At 38.8% G+C, this 21115-nt stretch overlaps 1 protein-coding gene across 6 annotated transcripts in view; it reads right to left on the bottom strand.

Moving 5' to 3' along the window:
- Positions 1–21115, bottom strand: part of robo3 (roundabout, axon guidance receptor, homolog 3) — a gene marked incomplete at its 5' end in the record, with an annotated part of 146644 nt that overhangs the window by 56832 nt on the left and 68697 nt on the right. For 3 of the 6 annotated variants that reach the window (XM_084103858.1, XM_084103857.1, XM_084103856.1), the window contains one exon: positions 2405–2731. In XM_084103858.1, coding sequence (XP_083959984.1) covers positions 2405–2731 — 327 coding nt within the window. Of the gene's footprint in view, positions 1–2404; positions 2732–16546; positions 17141–21115 lie in introns of those variants that run through there. The other 3 variants (XM_084103861.1, XM_084103859.1, XM_084103860.1) reach the window with 2 other exon arrangements.

Raw genomic sequence — 21115 nt, forward strand, 5'->3', positions numbered from 1 at the left:
TTTCACATAATTTTGAAGAAAAAACTATAGGCGACGACATCCATTGGTCAAAAGTCTTATTGACACATATTTACTATGTGTTTTGTGGCCTTATTTCAGAAATTTTAGTTTTTAGTTTTTTCAATATCCACGCATAAACATTATTCTCTCAAAAATTAAAACATGTACATACACGTGGCTCACATATTATGGTAGCCCTGTTTGTGCTTTATAGAGTGAATTTACACCTTTGCCATTAATATGTTTATAAGCAACTGAAAAAAGCACAAATGTAAGAGCATGTCAGAACATCTCAAGGGCCCAGAAAACCGCTCAGACTCCAGAGGGTTAAGGGGGAAAAAATGCATATTAAAACAAGCCTCTGGGCATTTATATGTATTTATTTATTTATATATATACACATATATACGTACTGTATATACATACATACAAACGTTTAATATTCGAATATATGTGATTCTTTCTTGTTTTAGGCCATTTTTGCAGACATCCCTAGAAGAAATGTAGCATTGTCATCTCACGGAGGGACAAACATATCATAACTAATGATGTAGGCCACCAGGATGATGGGAGCAAGGATAAAGGATAGGACAGATAACTGGCAAGGATGTGCGGTTCAGCAATCTAGACCTAGAATCAACTCCTATGGGGTTCTAGAACTATTTGTGTACAAGAATTCTTTCCACTGTGCACATTCAGTCTGCAGTTAATGATAATGACAGTCTCGTTCGAGGCACATGGACTGCAAACGTTTCTGCTCAATGTGAGAAGAACTCATCCAAAAACCTTTCATTTGTAAGGGTAAACTTGGGATTTTCAGATGTCTGATTATGTGTTTAGCTTGTTTTCGGTTGACTGAAGTAAAAGCGTATTTTTTTTGATAGTGCTGTAAAAAGAGTTACCAAGTCATACAAATTTCCAAGCATAAAATTTATAGTCTGACTATATCGTATTCAGAACCTAAACCACCATGTTAAATGCAACTTTGGAAAACTAATTTTCTCCGCAACAATAAAACATTTTCTTTTATTCAACAGACCATCTGTTCCGTAACCCTCATGGATCATGAACTTACAATGAACTCAAGAGTTTTGAAACCGCAAGGTGGCTGTTTGGCGCCGGATATCTCTAATAAATGAATCTGAAATGTAGGTTAATGGCTTTGGTAATATCATCAAGCAGTCAGTCCTATAACTAAATAGAGATATTGTTCAAATCCAATCTGAAAAATCAAATATTTTTGATATGGAAATATGAGAGAAATCCAATTTTCATTGCTTTTAACCTCCCCCTCAAAATTTAACTAAAAGAAATCCAATCTGAAAAAACTCACTGAGAATGAGAATGAATATTATCATGCAGTAAATAATTTCTATTTATAGCTTTGAAGAGCTGCAACTTCAATAAACCCGGTAGACATCAAAAGTAATATTGCTGTTTTTGCTTTCCCTTTTAAATAAAGATATTGCAGCAGGCATGATAAATCACGTTGGAGCTCAACATGGAGGCTCAGATCCTAATTAGACAGCTGAGTGTGACTGAATTGCAAATACGTTGGGTTTTAAAGCATTTTGCAATAGTAATGCACGAAAGATGAATTTCATAGACAGGAGTTATGAGTAGCTGGAGACCGAATCTGCGTTCTGGCTTTGAATTGTGTGAGAATAGTGCTATTCTTTCCAAGCAGTGCCAGAACATGGGGACTATTATGTCTCTCTGATATCTCAGACCAGATGGTGAAATACTAGAGCAGGTGAAGGATCTGTCCTTTGACGACGACATATAAGTTCTGCAGGTCTACAGGCCACCTATAAACGATTCTGCATTACAAATCACAGAGCGATCGCTCTAAGGTCGCATGACAAAAACATAACGTTGCAGAAGCATAATGTAATTGGCGATAATCTAATGACCGAAATCAAATAGTGCCATCAGCATTTAATTAGTGTGTATTGGATATGGCGAGCCCTGCTGCTAAAACCTGGAGCCATTCCATGAGAAACACTGAGATGCTGGTGTGTTTTTTTTTTTACTAACATCTGTCACCTGGAAGCAGCCAGCATTACGCTCCTCTCTTGGCTATTTCTGGGGTTAAATTTATTTCGAATACCAGCTAACATCCATTTACATTAATACCACAAATCAGATTACCTCCTCTAAAACTAACAATGACCTCAGTGCTTTACTCCATCCAGGGACGATGGTTATGGGCCGCCGCAGCCAGTGAAAGACTAAACAAGATCGAGTGGAGATGGAGGAGAAGGGAAAAATATGAGGAGAGCAGGACAAAATGGGAAAGCTTTATAGAAGGGGAAAAAAATGAGATGAGCACTGCGGAAATTTGCAGGAGAGATTGAGGAAGAGGGCATGAGGCAAGGATCAGAGTACAAATGAGCTGACTTACTTGCGACCTCCAAAGAGGCATTACGGCTGACAGCTTCGCCCAAGTAATTCCTCGCTACGCACACGTACACCCCTTCGTCGGGCTTGCTGCGCCTTCCGTGAACTATTCGGAGAAAAAATAGGGAGCCGCTGGGGAGGAGCATACGGTGGGAGCGCGGATCCTCCCGGTCTGTTTCAACTCGCTCGCCATCTTTATACCACTCCACCGTGGGGGTCGGCCGACCTTCGGCCTTACAGTTTAAAGTGGCGGGTTCACCCTTGGAAACAATGAGGTCTGAGGGGTGTTCGACAACCCGTGGCGCAGCATCCTCCAGTCTGGGTCGAGATCCTGCAAGAGAGAATCGGTGGTCACTATTTGGATTACATGCAATTGAGAAAATATGGTATATAAACAATAGCAATATATGCAACTCAAAGCAACACACAATACATTCGCAGTTGTGAATATTTGACGGCGATTGATTGATTCATGATTCACTGCTTTACAATTTGACAATTTTTGCTATTTCTAAACAGTTCAATGTGATTCAGCACAATTCGATTCAATTTTAATAACAACTTGATTCAGTTTTATTTGAATGTCATATTTATATGATCCTTTACATACATACTATCTTAGGCAAGAACAATAAGGGGGGAAAAATACAAAGTAACTTTGGAGAGAGTGGGAGCATTTCTGTGGAGGTGATAGTCACTAATTTAAATATGCAAAACAATTCCATAATGTACATATGCATTTTTTTATTTAATATTATATAAATTATATAAATATTATGAATATTGCATATTATTTTAACAAATAATAATTGTGTTTTACAATAATAAGTGTTGAGCAACCAAAATAATAATAATTTAATAGTTCATATTTATATTCATATTTAAGAAGCAATATGACCAACAGGAAATCTCGCTGGTCTAAAATCAAGGTCCATATAACTGTAAAGTAAGTTCTGTTATTGTGATGTCAGGCAAAATTGTCACTGAGTGTGGACAGAAACTTAGGTCACGAGGTTAGGAAACATTGTAAAAATCAGTATTAATAAAGTAATTTGATCAATTTGCTCTAAGCAAAGAGCAAAAATTCTCACTTCACACCAAAAACCCTTCTATTCCATTAATTTCAGTTGGAGGTTAGCCAAGAAGATGCACAATTTCAGATCAAGCACCTGCTAAACCAATGCCATCTTTACAAGTTGATTATTCATGTCACTGTTGACAAGGATTTAAAATACAATTTCTGCCTCAGCTAGGTAAAATTAAGGCGTTATACGTATGTATTGCTCAATTGCACATTATATCAAAATTACACGCTCTAAATTCAACAGCTATCAAAGAAAACAGACATGCATTTCAATCCTGCAGCAGCTGGAATGCCTGGATATGTATAATTTGTCTTCTGTTTTAAGGTGCATAGGAATTCATGCTGACTGCCAAGGGTTTTTTGTTTCGCACAGTTGTTGGGTGGGGGGACCGGTGGTATGGTAATTCAGGTAGGCTTTCAGAAAGCTTTGAAATTGCTTTTCTCTCTCCCAATTTGAATGACAGTGTGGTGGTGGGACAATTACGGATGAATAATAACAACACAAACTGATTTCTCAACAAGACTAAAGAATTTCAGCCATCGGGAGATATCTGGGGATGAAAGTGAGTCATTGTGCATGGTGATTTTGGAAATAATTACCGATCCCGGCGGCAACAATTATAGTGGGGTTTAAAATTCGTGACAGGAGAGTGGCTGTGACTTCCAGCAGTCAGAGAGAGGGATGATGAAAACATCCTTCAGTTGGAGATGAATAATGTGTGATACCTGTAACAAAAAGCTACAGACATCCCCCTGGGAAAACGTCCATCACCGCCCCAAAATCCACCAAAAGTTACACAGGATTACGTTGAAAAACACACTAATGCATTTTGTGCACATAGAGATAAAGTCTAATCTAACAGTCCTCTGTTTATACTAGGAACCTGGCATTACAAAAAAGTGCTTTCAAGGATTATTTCTTACCATTCAGATCTGCAAAGCTTTGCTTTATTACTTCATATCCAGTCAAGTGAATAAACACCCTCGGGCCAGAGACTAATGCAACTTAAAACAAACCCATTCCCAACCACTTTACCATGGCCATGAATAACATGACACAATGACCTTACAGTAGTAGTACATTGGGCCCCGTCCACGAGAGACGGCAAAGGCCAAGCCGCATGCTTTGTGTTCACCTCTGAATCCCCAGGACTGTTGCCCTTCTACTCTCTGAAAACAAAAAGCCCAGTGGCCCCGCTGGGTTAAGGGAGCGGAGACCGCCAGGGTTTGGCTAATAGCTTTTAGCGGACACTTATGGACTGCCGAACAGACTGCGGTTGGTAGGGGGTGGAGGAGAAACAGTGGGGTAAGAATCCAAGAACAGACTTATAAATAAAACAGGCCAAACACTCTCGACCTGCCACAGAAGAGATGTAAGGCAGGGAAAGAGATGAAAAGTAAAGACTGAGCTAAACAGCTACTAACATAGCAGCTACCTCACCTAAATGACCTCTGGAAAACCAGGGGGACATGGGACAGGTTAACAGTCGGACCGAATGTGCATACAGAAGTGGAAAACAACATCTGGAAAGCTGATTAATCTCTCACCCTGAGTTTTCCCCGAGTTCCCATTATGAGGTGCTAGAACCGGTACATGATGAACAACAAAAACAAGTCCAACGATGGACGTTTGGGGGATTTTGACAAACCTAAGGACTCAAAGAGGAACTATGTGATCTCTAACCCTGTAAAAGAAATCAACCCTTGGGGAAACAGTGCACTTTAAAGAAGATAACACATTTCCAAGAGCATCTTTTATATAGCTAACACTTGGAAATGAACATTAAAATGTCTCTGGTACAGACGAGGTAGGAAAGAAGTGCTTAAATAAGGAAGTGAATAAGGCAGAACAAAGGTGATTTAATTTTAATAACCTCGTCACAAATGGCTGCTTCGCTCCACTGTGAATTGTGGGAAGTGCTTGATTTCTGGTCGCTGAGTGAAATAAAACTGAGACAATCTTGCCTGCATTAATTATTAATGGTGCTCACCAAGGCAAGTCAATCTTTTTGAAGTCACATACTGTACGTTTTTACTACAGACATGATACTTCAATCAATGCCGCTTGAGAAGGATTACATTTCTAAGCGATCAGACTTATGATTTCCACATACCAGATGAGAATATGCCCCCCAAAATCACCATAAAGTTACATTGGAGGAGGAATCTGAGTCATATGTAGAGGCCAGACAGAGCAACATGCCAACAACCACTCAGAACTAGGACTTTGTGCTTTCTGAATGCCTTTTACACTCCAGAATATGTGAAATTCTAGGCTAATTCTATGCTACATCAGTAGCACAACTTCAGTCCAGCTGTTAAGGATTAAATCCAGTAAGTGCAGCTTAAATTAGAGCATGTCCTATCTGGAAGAACCTATAAGAGTGGCAATCTCGCTGTGTGACACGCTAGTAATGGTTCCAGCAGTTAGATTGATTCGGGCATAAAGGGAGGTGCTCCAACTACAACTCATCTGCTCTTAAAGGTATCGAGCCCTTGTACTGTAATAGGGGTTTGACCTTGTTATGTGAAGGAAGAGAGGAGAGATGAGCCGGCTCTGGGAGGAAATACATGGCAATCCTTCTGATCAATCCCAAGGGGCTTTTAGCGCTAAGAATATTTATCTCCAGTGTTGGGGGGAGGAAATAAGATCTCTAAACACGGTCCAGCTAAACAAAGACAGATGATGCAAGCCGTGTTGCAGTAACAAGACGTGCTCATGGAAATTTTCAAAAGCTGATTAAAAACAGCAAGTGCAGTGATATATGCAAATATTCAAAAGTCTTCCAAGAGAAGGTGTCAATGCCAAAGGATCTCCATGACAACCGTACAAAGAAAGGTCAGATGTCAATATAATAATTGTCTTCTTCCCTTGAAGTATGTGTGAAAACCTGGAGGTCACAAAAAAGAAAGATAAATTGAGTAGTTCTAAAGAAGCAAAAATTTAAATGCAGAAAATTATTTGTGCAGGACAAAATTAGTATAAAAATGTATACAAAAGTGTTTGATTTTTTTTCCTTAGATGAATAGGCCAAGGTTTCAGAGGAACTTTGATATCTAAAACAATTTAGCAACGTGTCAAATTTTGGTATTGCATAAAAGCACAAGGCTTTGATACTCAAACCAAAACTTTAACACCAAGACAAAAATGACCAACTTTTCTTTCTCCCAACCCTCATCTGCAATTCTTTTGAGTGGCTTCCCGCCCCCTTAAATAGTTGATTATTTTACAACCTCACCCCTCCTTTTTTCACTGGAATCTGGGAATTGATTTGCAAATGTGCACTCATTACCCTAAGTTAAATTAAGAAGTGGGGGTGTTCTTTCCGACACTCTTTCTTAACTGATCTGTTTTTTTGCATTTACATACAACAAAGGGGCTCTTGAGGAAGAACACAAACCCGGGGTCATAAAGCTGTGCTCCTTACTCCTGCGGCTCCTGACAGTGAAGCCGGTCACATGCAAAAAGGAAATCAAATTACACAGGAGGGCTGCTGTTTTCCTCTGGGACGAGTGTGCTTCTGCCTGAATCAACCCTGCGAGGTGGGGACCGGGATGGATTAAGTGAAGTGGCAAGCACAGAAATTCCATGACAGCTTCAACAGAGCAACTTGACACCTTTAGGGGTTGTGGCAAGAGCTGCTTATGTGTTTCCTGCTTAAGAAACAGCAAAAGATGTTGTGTTTACTGCAGGGGATGAGGAGGATTTCTCATTCCAACAGGAAGAGACAGCATCGAGCAAAAGCCTTAGCAAAATAAAATCTATGTACCATTGTGGGTTCAGAGGCTGTGTGTCCATTACATGAGCTTTGATGTTGTTCAAAAACAAGAAATAGGCCCTACTCCCTTTGTGCAGCCTGCATACTTGTATAGAAGAGATTTAGCATGACTTTGCCTAAAAATTATAAGGGCACTGGTTAGTATATGAATAACAAAATAATAATAATAATAATAATACAGTGCAAACAGAAAATAAAACAGAAAATCATCACTATAATAAAATTAATAATTAAATATTATAATACATAATATATTGTGTGGTTGTTCAATTAATATAAAATCATAAAACTTTAGAAAATACATTGTCTAATATAGTTTGAGTATAGCATGTCAACTACACACTTTTTTATTTTTGTGAGATGAAATGCCTTCCAACTTTGATGAGAACTGCACAAAACACTTTGTGATATACAACCCAATCCTAAACGCTTAATCTTAAGTGCAAATGGAACTTCCTGACACATCAGATCTTATCTACAAGCTAAGGCTCATCTAGCCACTCCATTGCTTTAAGAACCTTCTCACTTCACAAAATAAACAGTACTTCAAATGAACCTTCTGCTGGGCAGTGGCAACGTCCAGCAGAAGGTATTGATCCCTCTGTGGATTCCCAAGAGTAGACTTGCCGGAAAAGAGGAGAGGAATAAATACGATTCTTTCAGCAGTCCGACCTGTTAGTGAGAAGCTCTTTAATTCCTGACCTAAACCCTGCGATCTCAAACACCACTGAGCTCTGAGCCGCCTCAGGTGATCAAGCCATGAAGCGTAAAAAACAACCTCTTGGTCACCCTGTACTTGCCAAACTAGCTCATTCCTTTAGTGTGAGGGCATTTCCAGAACAGGCTGCGAGGAATCTAAAGATTGTAGTATCCTTTGCTTTTCTCTGGGAATAGCTGTCTCTTTATGCAGTCACATACTCGGATATGTATCAGTACTCTGAGACACTTTCGCCTGGGTTCATTCAGATTGTACAAACCCTCTATGAAAGCGGTACAATAATACCACAGTCTGTTTCTGCTGACCTCCGGTAATTCAAACTCTCCTGGCCAAAGAAAAACACATCTGGAATACATGTCAATGGCATATCGCATCTCAAGGGGGGCTTCGACTTTTCCATAGAGAAAGAAGTAGGGAATAAAAGATAAATTGTGCATGGTGGCGACAGTGGAGCTCTGTCCCAGCTGCTCTGTGTTGTCTGGACCTCTTCAGTGCCCCACTAATGGAAGCGACCCGGTTGGGGATAGCATACCAAGACTTGGTTGAGATAGCATCAGTTTCCTGATCCTCCTAGCAGTGAACCACGTTCCGCTGGATTAATCCCACCTCGCACTTTCTGCTTGACCCCAACATCACTAGGTGAGGCCCACACAGAACCACAAATTTAGCAGGAAGTGAAGTTTCAGGGTGAGGAATCTGACTGTACAGCAGATCTAGATGTTTTGACAAACCTGATCTTTTTTCTGCCATTCACTCCAGTCGCTTTTAAGCACAAGTGAAGTTCCCTCAGAAGACCGCCTCGTCTCCTGATCCCTTAAGACTACCATTTTTCAGCTTCAGGTCAAATTCCAGTGAAAAGGTAAAACAAAGTATAAGCAGGCTTTGAAGTCATTTTCTTCTCATCAAAAATTATACAGCCTCTTTAAAATTCTCTCAGTCTTCAATGGCTGAGCCTTCAATCGAGAGCCGACCTGACTATTCATGAACTGGATCTTTGAAAGTCAAACAGACAAAGATGAAAAGGACTAGGGCGTAGTCTGCACTGTACGGACAGGCTTCATGTTAAATACATGCTCAGGGAAAGCGTGCATGGAATGGGACGACGATTAGGCCTATATTCAACATTTGTCTACTCCCAGCACAGCGGGAACTCTGCATATCTCCCCCTGAGGTCCAGGAGATAACATATCACATTCAGGATGTGTTCTTGTTGTGCTGATGGCTGATGATTGCAGGAGGAAATGACCAAAATGAGGGGTAGGAAAACCCCTAGGCTTCCCTTAGCACTAGACCTAACCTGTGAATGTTTCTGAAGATCTGCAACATATGGCACTGCACTGGTGAAATACACAGCTGAATCGCTTTCAATTAGTGATTCACACATTTAACAGGTTTAACATTTAAGTCAAGTGGTGCTTGCAGAGATGGTGGGTGTTTTGCATAAGAATGACTCACTAGGTTGGTCAGGAACATAAGCGGTCTAGGCATGGCTATATTGAAGACTGACATGTAAGAAAGGAAAGAATTTCCTACTTGAGATAAAAGACTAATTTATGGACTGCATAATAATGTTGTGCATTCAAATGCTGATAAAGTGAATGCATAGCTTTGGCAGCTAAATTAATAAAACTACTTTCCATTTTCAGATTGGAAACAGAACAACAAATATCAGACGAATACCAGTAAAGCTACTGCTAGGGAGTGCAACACTGCCAAAGCATGAAGGTCTGAAACAGTGTAAAAAAATATATTTTTACATATATTTATATAAAATGAATCAAATGTTTGATTTGAGATAAAAGAGAATTCCCTCTGGGAGCATTTTTGCCCTATTTTGGGTAACTGGGGCATTTCTGTCACTTTTGTTGGCAGTTTTGCCCAGAGCACTGGTTCATTTCTCACTCTGGTCTGAGAGTTAGAGACTGAGACCGATGTTGATTTTCATTTCTTAGTCTCTTTATGGCACAAATCATTATGAGAAAACTTGCTAACTAATTTCATTGGCGACAAGACTATAATGTACAACCACTGTGACAATATAACTCTCAAAAAATCTGTTTTTGTATGCAAAATTTTAAAATGGTTTAAAAAAAAATATCTCTCTATATATATAAATTAAGTTTATCAGTGACTGAGTACTGGACTCTCGCTAAAACTCCCGTAACAAAAAAGTCCAACAAATGTGAAGACTAACTTGTAAGACTAGTCTTAGCAGTTCATGCAACCGGCCTCAGGGGTGCATTATTGCACGGGCTTCCATGGGCTGAAGCCTGAGGTATTGGCTACAGGCTGCTGGAATAATATTTTTTAAATAATTCTTTACTAAAGTGTATCATTGGACGTGACGAAGGCTTGTAAATGTAAACATTCAAGCGCTAGAAGACGTTTGAATGTTTACATAAGCAAGAGAAAGCAATGCGCAAGAGAATTAAATTCGGTCGCACGCTGTTTTCTGTGCGCTCAGAGAGAGTCAATTTTCACGTAAACAAAGTCGTTTTTATCATAAGCGAATGTAAAAAGAAAGAAAGAAATCAGATGTGCATCAGTATATTGGATGTGTGCATTAGATCTTAAAGTGATAGCAAAATGTTAACAACTAAAAAGTTGTTAGTTGTTACAACTAAAAAGACAAAATCATTCACTTTAACAAGGATTAATCTGTATTTAACTTATAGGGTGAACACTATGCACCGCAGTGTTATGTTACATGTGATTATTCAATTTCTGTATTTCATCTTTCTGTTATATTTATTTGTGCTAGGCTATTGCTTGTAATTCATTTATTTGTTCTTATTTTAGGTTATTCTAGGTTTGCTGTGGTATCGAAAATTAGGCCTATCTTAAATGTTGGTGGTTTATTTATTTTAATAAAATGTAACATGGGTCAAAACAACAAAAGTAATAACAGTTTTAATTAATTGTATTTTTATTGTATTTTATTTTATTGGGGGGGGGGGGGCAAATATATATATATATATATATATATATATATATATATATATATATATATATATATGTGCTATATATATACATAGAGAGAGAGAGAGAGAGAGAGAGAGAGCATATAACATGTTATAAGATATATATAAGGGAAGGGAAGCAGATAAGGCAGGGAAGGCAGCAGATTCCTGCTGTACTAGAAACTATTTAGCTTATAATAGAATAATAGAGCTGATAATATCAAAGTCTTGCCACACGTCTGTAGAGACAAGAACAACAGCCTGTTAACACTTCAATCACTCCGACAGAGAAAAAGAATACTCACACACCAATGAAAACATTCACAACATTCTTTGCATTCAAGGACCAATTCTAGCTCTGCCAAGTTGCGATTTTGATCTACACGGCCATTAAACGACAACCGTGCACGTAATGTCCATGCCTAATAGCCCTCTGAACCCGGCAACTGTTATTTACTGAAACAACACAAAGATCACGACTGATGAGGATAACGGGGAGTTGAAGCCAAATAAGAGCAGAGGAACGAAGTTGAACAGCATGAAAAGTGTGTAAACACTGGTGCCAGGAGGGGAAAGAACGAGAAAGCAGTGTGTGTTAATGAAGGTAATCTAATAGCAGTGCCCATGCAGATAGAGACTGAGTCATTAAATTGGAGCTCCTGATGAGAGAGCACACAATGCCCCGGGCCCTTTTGTTTACAGTGTTCCCAACACAAACATATATACACTATTAGCCGGGTCTGTTTGCATCAACTAGTAAACAGCGAATAAAATACAGACCAGAGGTCTCTGTTTCTCCAAGGACAACACAGTTGCACTATGTAAACACTCAAAGCACAAGCCAGCTGTTTAGGAGTTGGAGTGAGTTGTTACCCAGTGTGAAAGTGTGGTAATATTGGCTCAGCAGGCCCTGATAATGAGCATTCATACTGTGTTGTTTGTCAGAAGGCGTGGATCTTAATTTTTGTGCAAAAGTGATCCGATAACCAAATGAGTGGCTGAGATTTTATGCCGTGGGAATTGCATGTCAGGCCTGGATACTAAGATTCCTTCGTCTGGCTATGTTAGTGGTATGTTGCCTAGGCATGCAGGTGGCCCCTGCAGTGCCCCACGGCTGCCCACAGCTTCTTTCCACACAGATAAACCACAGAACCCACTTGAAACTGTCCAAAGTCGTCAACAAGGTTATCCTAATGGGTATATGTACATGTTTAAAGAGCAAGGAAGTATGAGTATGCAGGGTCTAAAAGTTAAAATGTACGTAAAAATTGGCTTTGGCAAACAAATAAAAGTTACTATAAAAGTTAAACTTGTGCATCTATCTATCCATCCATCCATCCATCCATCCATCCATCCATCCATCCAACCAACCAACCAACAAGTTAGTGTTTAACTTAAAGGAACCGTATGTAAGATTGTGGCCAAAACTGGTACTGCAATCACTTTCAAATTACTGTAGAGCAGTGTATCCCCTCCCCCTCCCCCCGACTCGAGGTTGCCAGATAGGCTGCAGGATAGGCTGCTACAAGGAGCTTCCAATGGCAAGTGACGAGTCCTACACAGTAAGTTTTTTTTTCTGTTAATTATGTTTATGCTTCATGAGAGGTGTTTTGCGAAGTAATTATGTCTTTTAGGTTTTTGTAACGTTAGACATTTTTTATCCGACACGTTTGCAGCTGCAGCTGTGGTAACTAGAGCAGAGCTGGCAACCCGGATGCCGAAACACTACTGACTTCGTGATTGGTAAATAGGTGGAGGGTGGGGCATCAGGCCAAAACACAACATGACAACATCAACATCAGTTGAGGGCTGCAACTTCACTTTTAAAATGACAATATCCTGGCCGGACTACTGTTGTCAGTGATATAAGTATTTGAAATGAACATGATTTCTTAATGTCTAGTGACATATCAGGGCCATTTTATGATTAATTGAAATACATTTCTTACATACGGTTCCTTTAAATTTCTGTGTAATTAATCAGTATATTACTGTGAAATGAAAATGTTGTAAAAATTATGTCACAACAATCTACCTTCGAGAGACAGAAAAAATAAAACTAAATCATGAGGGGTTCAGGGGGGTAAAGTCAAAAAAGAGGATTACTGTGATACCATGCTGTTGGATTAGGAAAGCAACAAACAAATGCAGCTAATGTATGTGTGTTTCAAAAGCTTAGCCTACTAAATAAATGTGCTTCTTAAACTCAGACGCTGTATACACACACATATTCGTAAACTGTACATGCATGTACACACATACACACAATAATATTGCAGAGCTAATATCTGCACATACAAAATATTACATGTATATCTCAGTAAGGGATGGATTAACAAAGGCCAGTAAGGGGGCCTCAAATTTAAGCAGGTATTGACCTTTTTGCTATTTTAGTTATATGGTTGGATGATGGATGAACAGACAAGAATGCTGGGCAGAAAAAAACAATGCAACTGTTACAGCCTGACAAGTAAATAATTTGATACTGGAAAGATCCCATGAACAACCATGAAATTCCTTGAAATATTGCTGATATACACTTCCTACTATCAAGTTATTGGATGGGAAAGAGAATCACCAAACCACTGCTGTAGGGCATGTCAATATCGAAGTAGTGAATCATTTTCTGATTTAAAAGAGGGGAAGCTTTATTTCTAAATAGGGAAGCCAAATATGAAACCTCAGCCAGGGTCAGTGTGCCAAATTGGAAAAAATCTTTCATTAATGAAAGATATAATCTATAGTCATTTAAAAAGAGAGTCAAAAGCAAGTTATGTACTTTTCCCATTGACAACATATCTATGAATTTGAATATTGAACGATGTACATGCAGTTGTCCTGACAATATCTCTCCTTAAACCTATTAATCATTGTACAGTATGCATGCTACTTTTTCGATCCTGGTTTCCACAACATGTTTAACAGTTTGAGCATCTGAAAACGTAGTAAGCAAGCCACTTCAAGAAAATAGATGGGTGTTAAAGGAAGCTGAAAAGGTAACAAATTATAATCGAAACTACTAGTCACTTAGGGACCTATAGGCAACACTCAGGGAGTTTAGTTTGGCCCTTCTGATTCTTCATATGGTGCATCCCATTTTGAACACTGCTTTGAGGGTCACCACAGTCACTGGAACTAATGCGTAGGGCCATTAAACTGTCTTCATCCTTGGCCAGAGACACAAGGTTGGACAGATTGATGCCAAGGCATTGTTTTGTGTCCCTATTCACCCCCACACAGCCACGCCAGCCAGAGCCAATGTCTTTAGGGTTCAATTCATACTTCCTGTCAGCACTAGACTCATAAAACCAGAGCCGTATGTGCTTCTGGCTTCCTTTCTTGACCAATTAAAAAGCTTCCATTAGCTCCACAAAAAGGAGGCGATAAAATTGCGCTATTTTAGGAGATGAGATACACTCTTGGATTCTTGCTTCTAATCAAAGATGTCACTTTTTAAACCATACAAAAATGGTTTATTTGAACATTTGTGGTGCAGCTAGTATTAATTCTTAAGTAAGATCTCAGCGGAAACAACAAAAGAGTGCGGGAAAGATATTGCCAAGCTGTTTTGTCACCCGGCAAGGATCCAGTAAAGAGCGTGACTGTGTCGGGACAGAAATCAGACTGAGACATCAGAGCATGCTCAGTAGGAGATGCGGCATTTATCTCCCTCCTTATTGACAGCCTCTCGACAGCACACTGTTTACACAGAGGAGACAGGGAGTAACTGTGCAAGCGAGAGGGAGACGCAGACTTTTGAGTCACACCTCTCATACACATGCGCGCAAACATGCCTCGCTTCTGATCTAAGGAGCGACGACAATCCTGGAGACGCAAGACATCAAAATAAGCTGTCACGTATAAAGGAAAACCCTAAATGACACACTTTATGTGAAAAGTCGCAGAGCTTTCTGAAATGCTGCCAATCATACACTGATACAGTATAGGATGTAACGGCTACAGATACTTGTATTTGCATCATGCAAAATGTGTTAATCACAAATACAAAATAAATGTTGTGCTTAAAAGACATTTTCCACTAAGGTTCATCTGGTTAAAGTGTGTCATTACCAAATGAGTCAAAGGCCGGCAGTCGTTAAATGCATGTTTGGGGACAATCCGGGAAGAGTCGACAGCTGTTTGTGGCTGTTTAAAATGACTTCAAAAGAAGCCGAGCAAACACACGTCCTCCTCCAGTTACAAATGCAACACAGACAAACAACAAATACACAGGAGTCACACTCAGAAAAGATCAGGCACCTATGATGACAAAGTTGAAGAGTAACTCAATGCCTTTCTTTCAAAACCCTTATCAGGTGTGAGAAGGTGAAAGGAGACAGTCAGCAGATCTCGCCACATACCTGTAGTCGATTAAGTCAGAGGTGTGGGAAAAGAACGGGACGACGCGTGCCGCTAAATTCAACTACACCAAACTAATCCAGACTCACTTTTTGGATTTTTTTTTTTTTTGAGCCTGTTATAGAGAATGAAAAGGGTTTTAGTTTGACCAGATATGCTCATGAAACAAATAAAGAGCACAGTTATTGACAACACAACTGAGACTGGACTATAGACCTGGTCAAATAAAAGCTTTGCGTGTCATTCCATCCCTTGTCTGGCGGCTGTGCTGCCCTTGATTCAGTGGCAGATTTTGATGGCGGTTATATAGGAGGACTGATCTCAGAGGCAATGTTTACTGCCCCATAAAACAAAGCTTCTGTTGGCCAGCAATACCTAAGCACGGTTCAATTCAAACTATGCAAGATTGTGGTTCTATAGAGCCAGGGGTCCTGAAGGTTGCCAAGGGGGTCCAAAAGAACACACACACACATACATACATATATATGTATATAAGCGCTTATCTAACATCTAAATTTCTAACTACAGATCTACCCTTCATCCCTGAGCTGGCTGAAAATCTGAATGCAGGGTCCTTGAGACTGTAAAGGTTGAAAAACCCTATTACAGTGTGAAAATGTGTTAATTAAGATTTTTAATATAAAATAGCAGTTTTTCAATATTTTGCTCTCTCTCTAAGAGAATCCTCTTCAATTTAAGAACTGATCTGTCCTAAAGTGCATTTACTGTAAACTGGGTCAACTGGTCTGTTTCGACCATGTGTTCAAGTATAAACACCATGTATTAAGGATAAATCTATAAATAATCTGTTTACACTAAAATTATTGTATATTTAAGTTATATTTCTATTAAAATAGATGAGACTATGTTAAATCCCTCTTAAAAGACATGAGACCAAGTTATATTCCTCTTAAAAGTCATGAAATCCTGTGTAATTAAATAAAAAAAAAATTGATTTTACTATCACTTAACCAATAGCCTACATGTCGATATTTTGAATATTAAAAAAAAAACTGTATGCTATAAAACTGTTCTGCTGCTATATGAGGGCTATCTCTATGTAAAGGACGAAAAATAATCACCACAACATAAATAACAACAATACCTCACAAAATACCACCACTCATAAGACAATATTTACGTTTAGAAACACTAAAGAAGATGTTGACAACTAATTCACAATGTTTTGCTATTATAATCCTCATAAAGCCATCTGTCGTGTTGTAGGCTGTTTTCTCCAGCTTACCTTGAGATAAAGAGATGAGGGCAAACGCAACGAGTAGCGCATCTAAAGTCCTGCGAAACTCCATCGCCCTCAGATATAAAGTCCACTTCAGTCGCCTTTATCCGGACAAACAGTCCCTAAAATCATCAAAAAAGCGCTACAATCCGGTCGAAGAGAGAGGAGACGCGTTTAAACAGGCGGCCAACATTGAACAACTTTACAAACTAGAACCAAAACACATAAAAACTGTGCAGGTCAATCGCAGCATCACAAATATTCCATATTCTCGTGCGCTTCCTGTGTGCTCGCGCTGTGTGTTGCGCTCGAGCGCTGATCTGGACAGATAAAGAGTCAATGTAACGGACAGATAAGATGTGATGCTCACAGTCCGTCCCAGATGCTCTTACTTCCTCCAAAATTCATTTCACGGGCAAAACATATTTCTTTTCGCGCTTTCCCTGTGTATGGAAAAAGTATCCGTTCTTTAATAGCTCGTTCAGTCAGATTTCCATCTCAGCCGCTGCCCCGCAGTCTTCCCTTCGCTGTGAATGAACGGGTTTACTACTCTCGCGTCTACGGGAGACTGTCTCGTGGCTCAAGCCCACCCCCCTGACTACCTTCAGCAGTTACCCACACTGGGGTAACTGCGCTCTTAAAGGGCCAGTAGCTCCATTTCCCACAACCCTGCAGCGATCGCTGTAAATAGTGAACTAATTCAATCTTGAGGAGTTGTGAGGGATCACCCAGTAATTAAAATTTTGACATTATTTATTCACCCTCATGTTGTTTCAAATCGGCATTATATACTTTCTCACGCATCCCACAAGATGGACAACTGACAGCCTCAGTCACCATTTACTTTCACTGGGTTGTCATTCCAAACAATGAAAGTGAATTAATTGAGCCTAACATCTCCTTCTGTGTTGAGAGTAAATAAATGATGCCAATTTTAATTTTGGGTTGAAACATTGCATTAAAAACCACTGTTTATGATACCTCGTTGATCACACATTTTCTGAGAATAATAGGCTATCTGAACAAAAACAGCAAATTAGCTCATTTAAAGGAATAGATTTCTCGTTTTAGAAAATCTGTCATAGCCCTCATGTCATTCCATGTTTTTTGCTTCTGTGGAACAATTTTTTTGTGAATATTTTGAAGCATGCTTCCTTCCATAAAATGGAAATTAATGGAGACAGCATTGTTGAACTCCAAAACTGATTAAACAAAAGCACCATAAAACTTACAGTCCACTTGTGCATTATATTGCAAGTCTTCTAAAACATTAGTGCCCGGTTTCACAGTCAAGGCTTAAACCTAGTCCCACTACAATGCATGTTTTAGCTGTTTTAACTGAAAGCAACTTCTTACCTTCAAATTCAATATCTTAAAATATTTCAATATTCTTGAAATTATGTAATGTATCATGTCATTTTCTCCATGTTCCTATTCTGTAAAAACTGTTGTATTCCTTTTGCGGGTGGGATTCTCTCTGAGATCCTCCGGCCATAATTAAAGCATATTCAAAGGCATTGTCTGAAGTCTGTCGGTTATTATTGCTGCGCAGCAAGTTAGTTAGGGGAGCAAGTTATGGTTAGTAAACTCGAAGCCAGTTGTTGATTGTAGACGCAGTGTTAGAGTATAAAGATTATAAAGTGTTGACTGTAGACGCTTGGGTGTAGACTGGAGAAGCCCCAGGTAAATTGATTTAGTAAGTGTCTCACTGTAGACGCTTGGGTGTTATTTTTCATTAGAAGAATCTACCACAATATTTAAGTTGTTGGCAAAAAGTTGTACTGTAAAACTGTAAACCCTAAAACGACTGTAAAAATATTAATATTAACAGTCTTCACAGATTATATTTACATAACTAAAATATAACAAAACGTCCCTCTCTGGTCCACTGATAAAGTGATATGTGTACTTACATCTTATGTATATACAGTTTAATAGATTTTGACTTATGTATCATTTGTATTATGGTGCATTTTTGGAAACTGGCAGCCCTTCATATCCAATTCACTTGGAAAAAAGTTGCCAGAACATTTTACAGAATTACTGCTTTTGTGTTTCACAGAAAAGAATAAGTCGTAATGTGATGGCAGAATTTTCATATCTGGATGAACTATTCCTTGAAGAGCAGGTATAGTGATATATAAAGGCCTGAGCTTAATCATTTTTATTAAAATTAAGAGCCTATAGGTCGAGGTGCAGGAACATTTTGCAATTCATTTTAGTATTGCCTTTAAATTCTGGTCTGTCCCCAAAAAAAACAGCATCAATCAGACCCTGAAGACTCCGGGCTCTAAGCAAATCATCAATCACAGAAATGCCATTGTTTCATGGGAATGACTAGATCAGAAGTGAAAAGCAATATCAGAGGTATATCAGTGTGGTATGAGGTTCAGACAATGAGACACGACACAGAAGAGCCTCCGTCTGCGGCAGGTAATGATGGCGGATGATGCCGGTGGATGCAGCCCTGGCAAATAACAGCAATGAATCACTAAACAGGGAAAAGAGGGCTGTTTTGTATTCAACGCATTTCACTCTTTCCGTCCCTGCGATTTTCTCCACTATAATGAGACTGTATTTGTTAAAATATTAACCAACAAATTGCATTTCATGTTAATTTCAAGACTGAAAGCTCAATATGCAAGTTAGGGGTTGTATTTATCTTAATTTTCCTAATGTAATATATTCTCTTCCATCATGTTCACAGTGGAGGACAGTCGGCGCCTGGAGTACACGGGGAGCTTCTGGAGCAACTACCCTTGATATTGTCCTCATGTATGATGCATGAGCAAGTTTAACTTAATTGCAAAAACTGATTAATTGAGCTTCTGCATGTAATTGAATAAAACATGATTCCGTTCGCCCCTAAATACATTTCAACTCTCTTATGACTGATGCAGCATGCTTCGACTACCATAAAACATCCGCTGGATGCATCAGGACGAGCGAGCAGTCTGTGAATTTAGCTGAATAATCACATTAGTGTGAGAGTTATGGCGACATCATATCATCACGTTTTAATGATGCCATTAAGCAACAGTCGCAGGAGTACGCCAAGAGCGAGAGTTTGGAGAACATCGCTGCAGATGACAGATTATCATCATTGAATTTATAAAAGCTAACAATGAGTTGCTCAATCTTTCGCACATTGAGGGTACAGACACTCTCCCGTTGTGTTATTTAACATCTGCTTTATTCGTCTGAGAACTATAAAATATTCGTGACAAGTTTGACGCAATGAAAGACACAAGCCTGTTAAATCAATTTCTTTGTTTCGTTTGTTAAATTATCTGTTTTTTCCCCTCAAAGAAGATAAATGACTGTGAAAAGCATGCCTCAAGCAATCCCTTCACATGAGACTTCGACTAATTTACACACCCAATTGAAAGAGACCATTATGTACAGCCAATCCAGAGGCTTTATCAATAGAAATTAACTTAACCTTTCAAATAAGGTGATGGGGAAATCGGTTTGAAAATTTCTCAATTAAGCTATGCAGAGATGGAAAAAAAACGCACCTTGGTGGCAACATATCAGACATCATATCAGTGTTGAGCAATCATCATTGACAGCAGAAAATGTTCTGAAAATGTTATAGCACTATAAGTAATTAGCCCATCCACTATACAGCCGCTTGAGTCTGTGCCAGCAAAACGTGATTTATTACACTGATCAGCCGCACCATGAACACCTGACAACTCAAACTGAACAAGGGCCAAGCCATCTGACACTGTGAATTTAAAGCTCAGCACATCCCAAAGAACAAATGAACACACAAATGTGACATATTCAAATGTTTAAAGGAAATAGCAGGGTTCAGTATAAAGTTAAGCTCAATCGAAAGCATTTGTGAAAATGAGAAGAAAAAAATTATTTCGACTTAAAAAAAAAGTACAAATCTGGGTTACACTGAGACATGTTTCACTGGACATGATTGGGGCCATTCTGTAAATTTTACAATAGTTCCTGTTTCAGTAGCCACAAAATGTAAACAAAATGTGAGAGGCAATGAGTGGATTTTAGTGTGGAAAAAAAAGCTAACTAATCTGTTCTGTGAGGAGTTATATCCAATTTTATACCCTCAATACGTAACACTGCAAACCATAAAATGACTGTAAAAAAGTATCATTTATATTTGTTTATATATATATATATATATATATATATATATATATATATATATATATATATATATAAGTGACATTGTAAGTGCCTCTCCATTAACACAATTTTTGCTGCTTTTTTTTTTTAAAGAAAACGAGGAAGTCTTATTATTATTAACATTATACTATAAATACTATCAATTTAGCTAAACTTTGTAAATTTAGTATTAAATTTATGTACAACAAAAAAAAGCTATGTCACATCCTGGTGACATTCACAAAGACCTAAAGCACACACCGACATGTTTTTTACATGTGTCCGGCATATCTGTTCCTGTCAAGATATCGACCGCGATCACCATGGAGACTGACAGAATGCTGAAACCAAATGGCATTTAATGCGAAAAGCAATACACAGAGTCCTTATGTAACGGAAAAGGATCTGACTCCCCCACATGCCTAAAGCAGTGTT

This window comes from Abramis brama (genome assembly GCF_963993115.1).
Source record: "Abramis brama genome assembly, chromosome: 25".
Taxonomy (NCBI): domain Eukaryota; kingdom Metazoa; phylum Chordata; class Actinopteri; order Cypriniformes; family Leuciscidae; genus Abramis; species Abramis brama.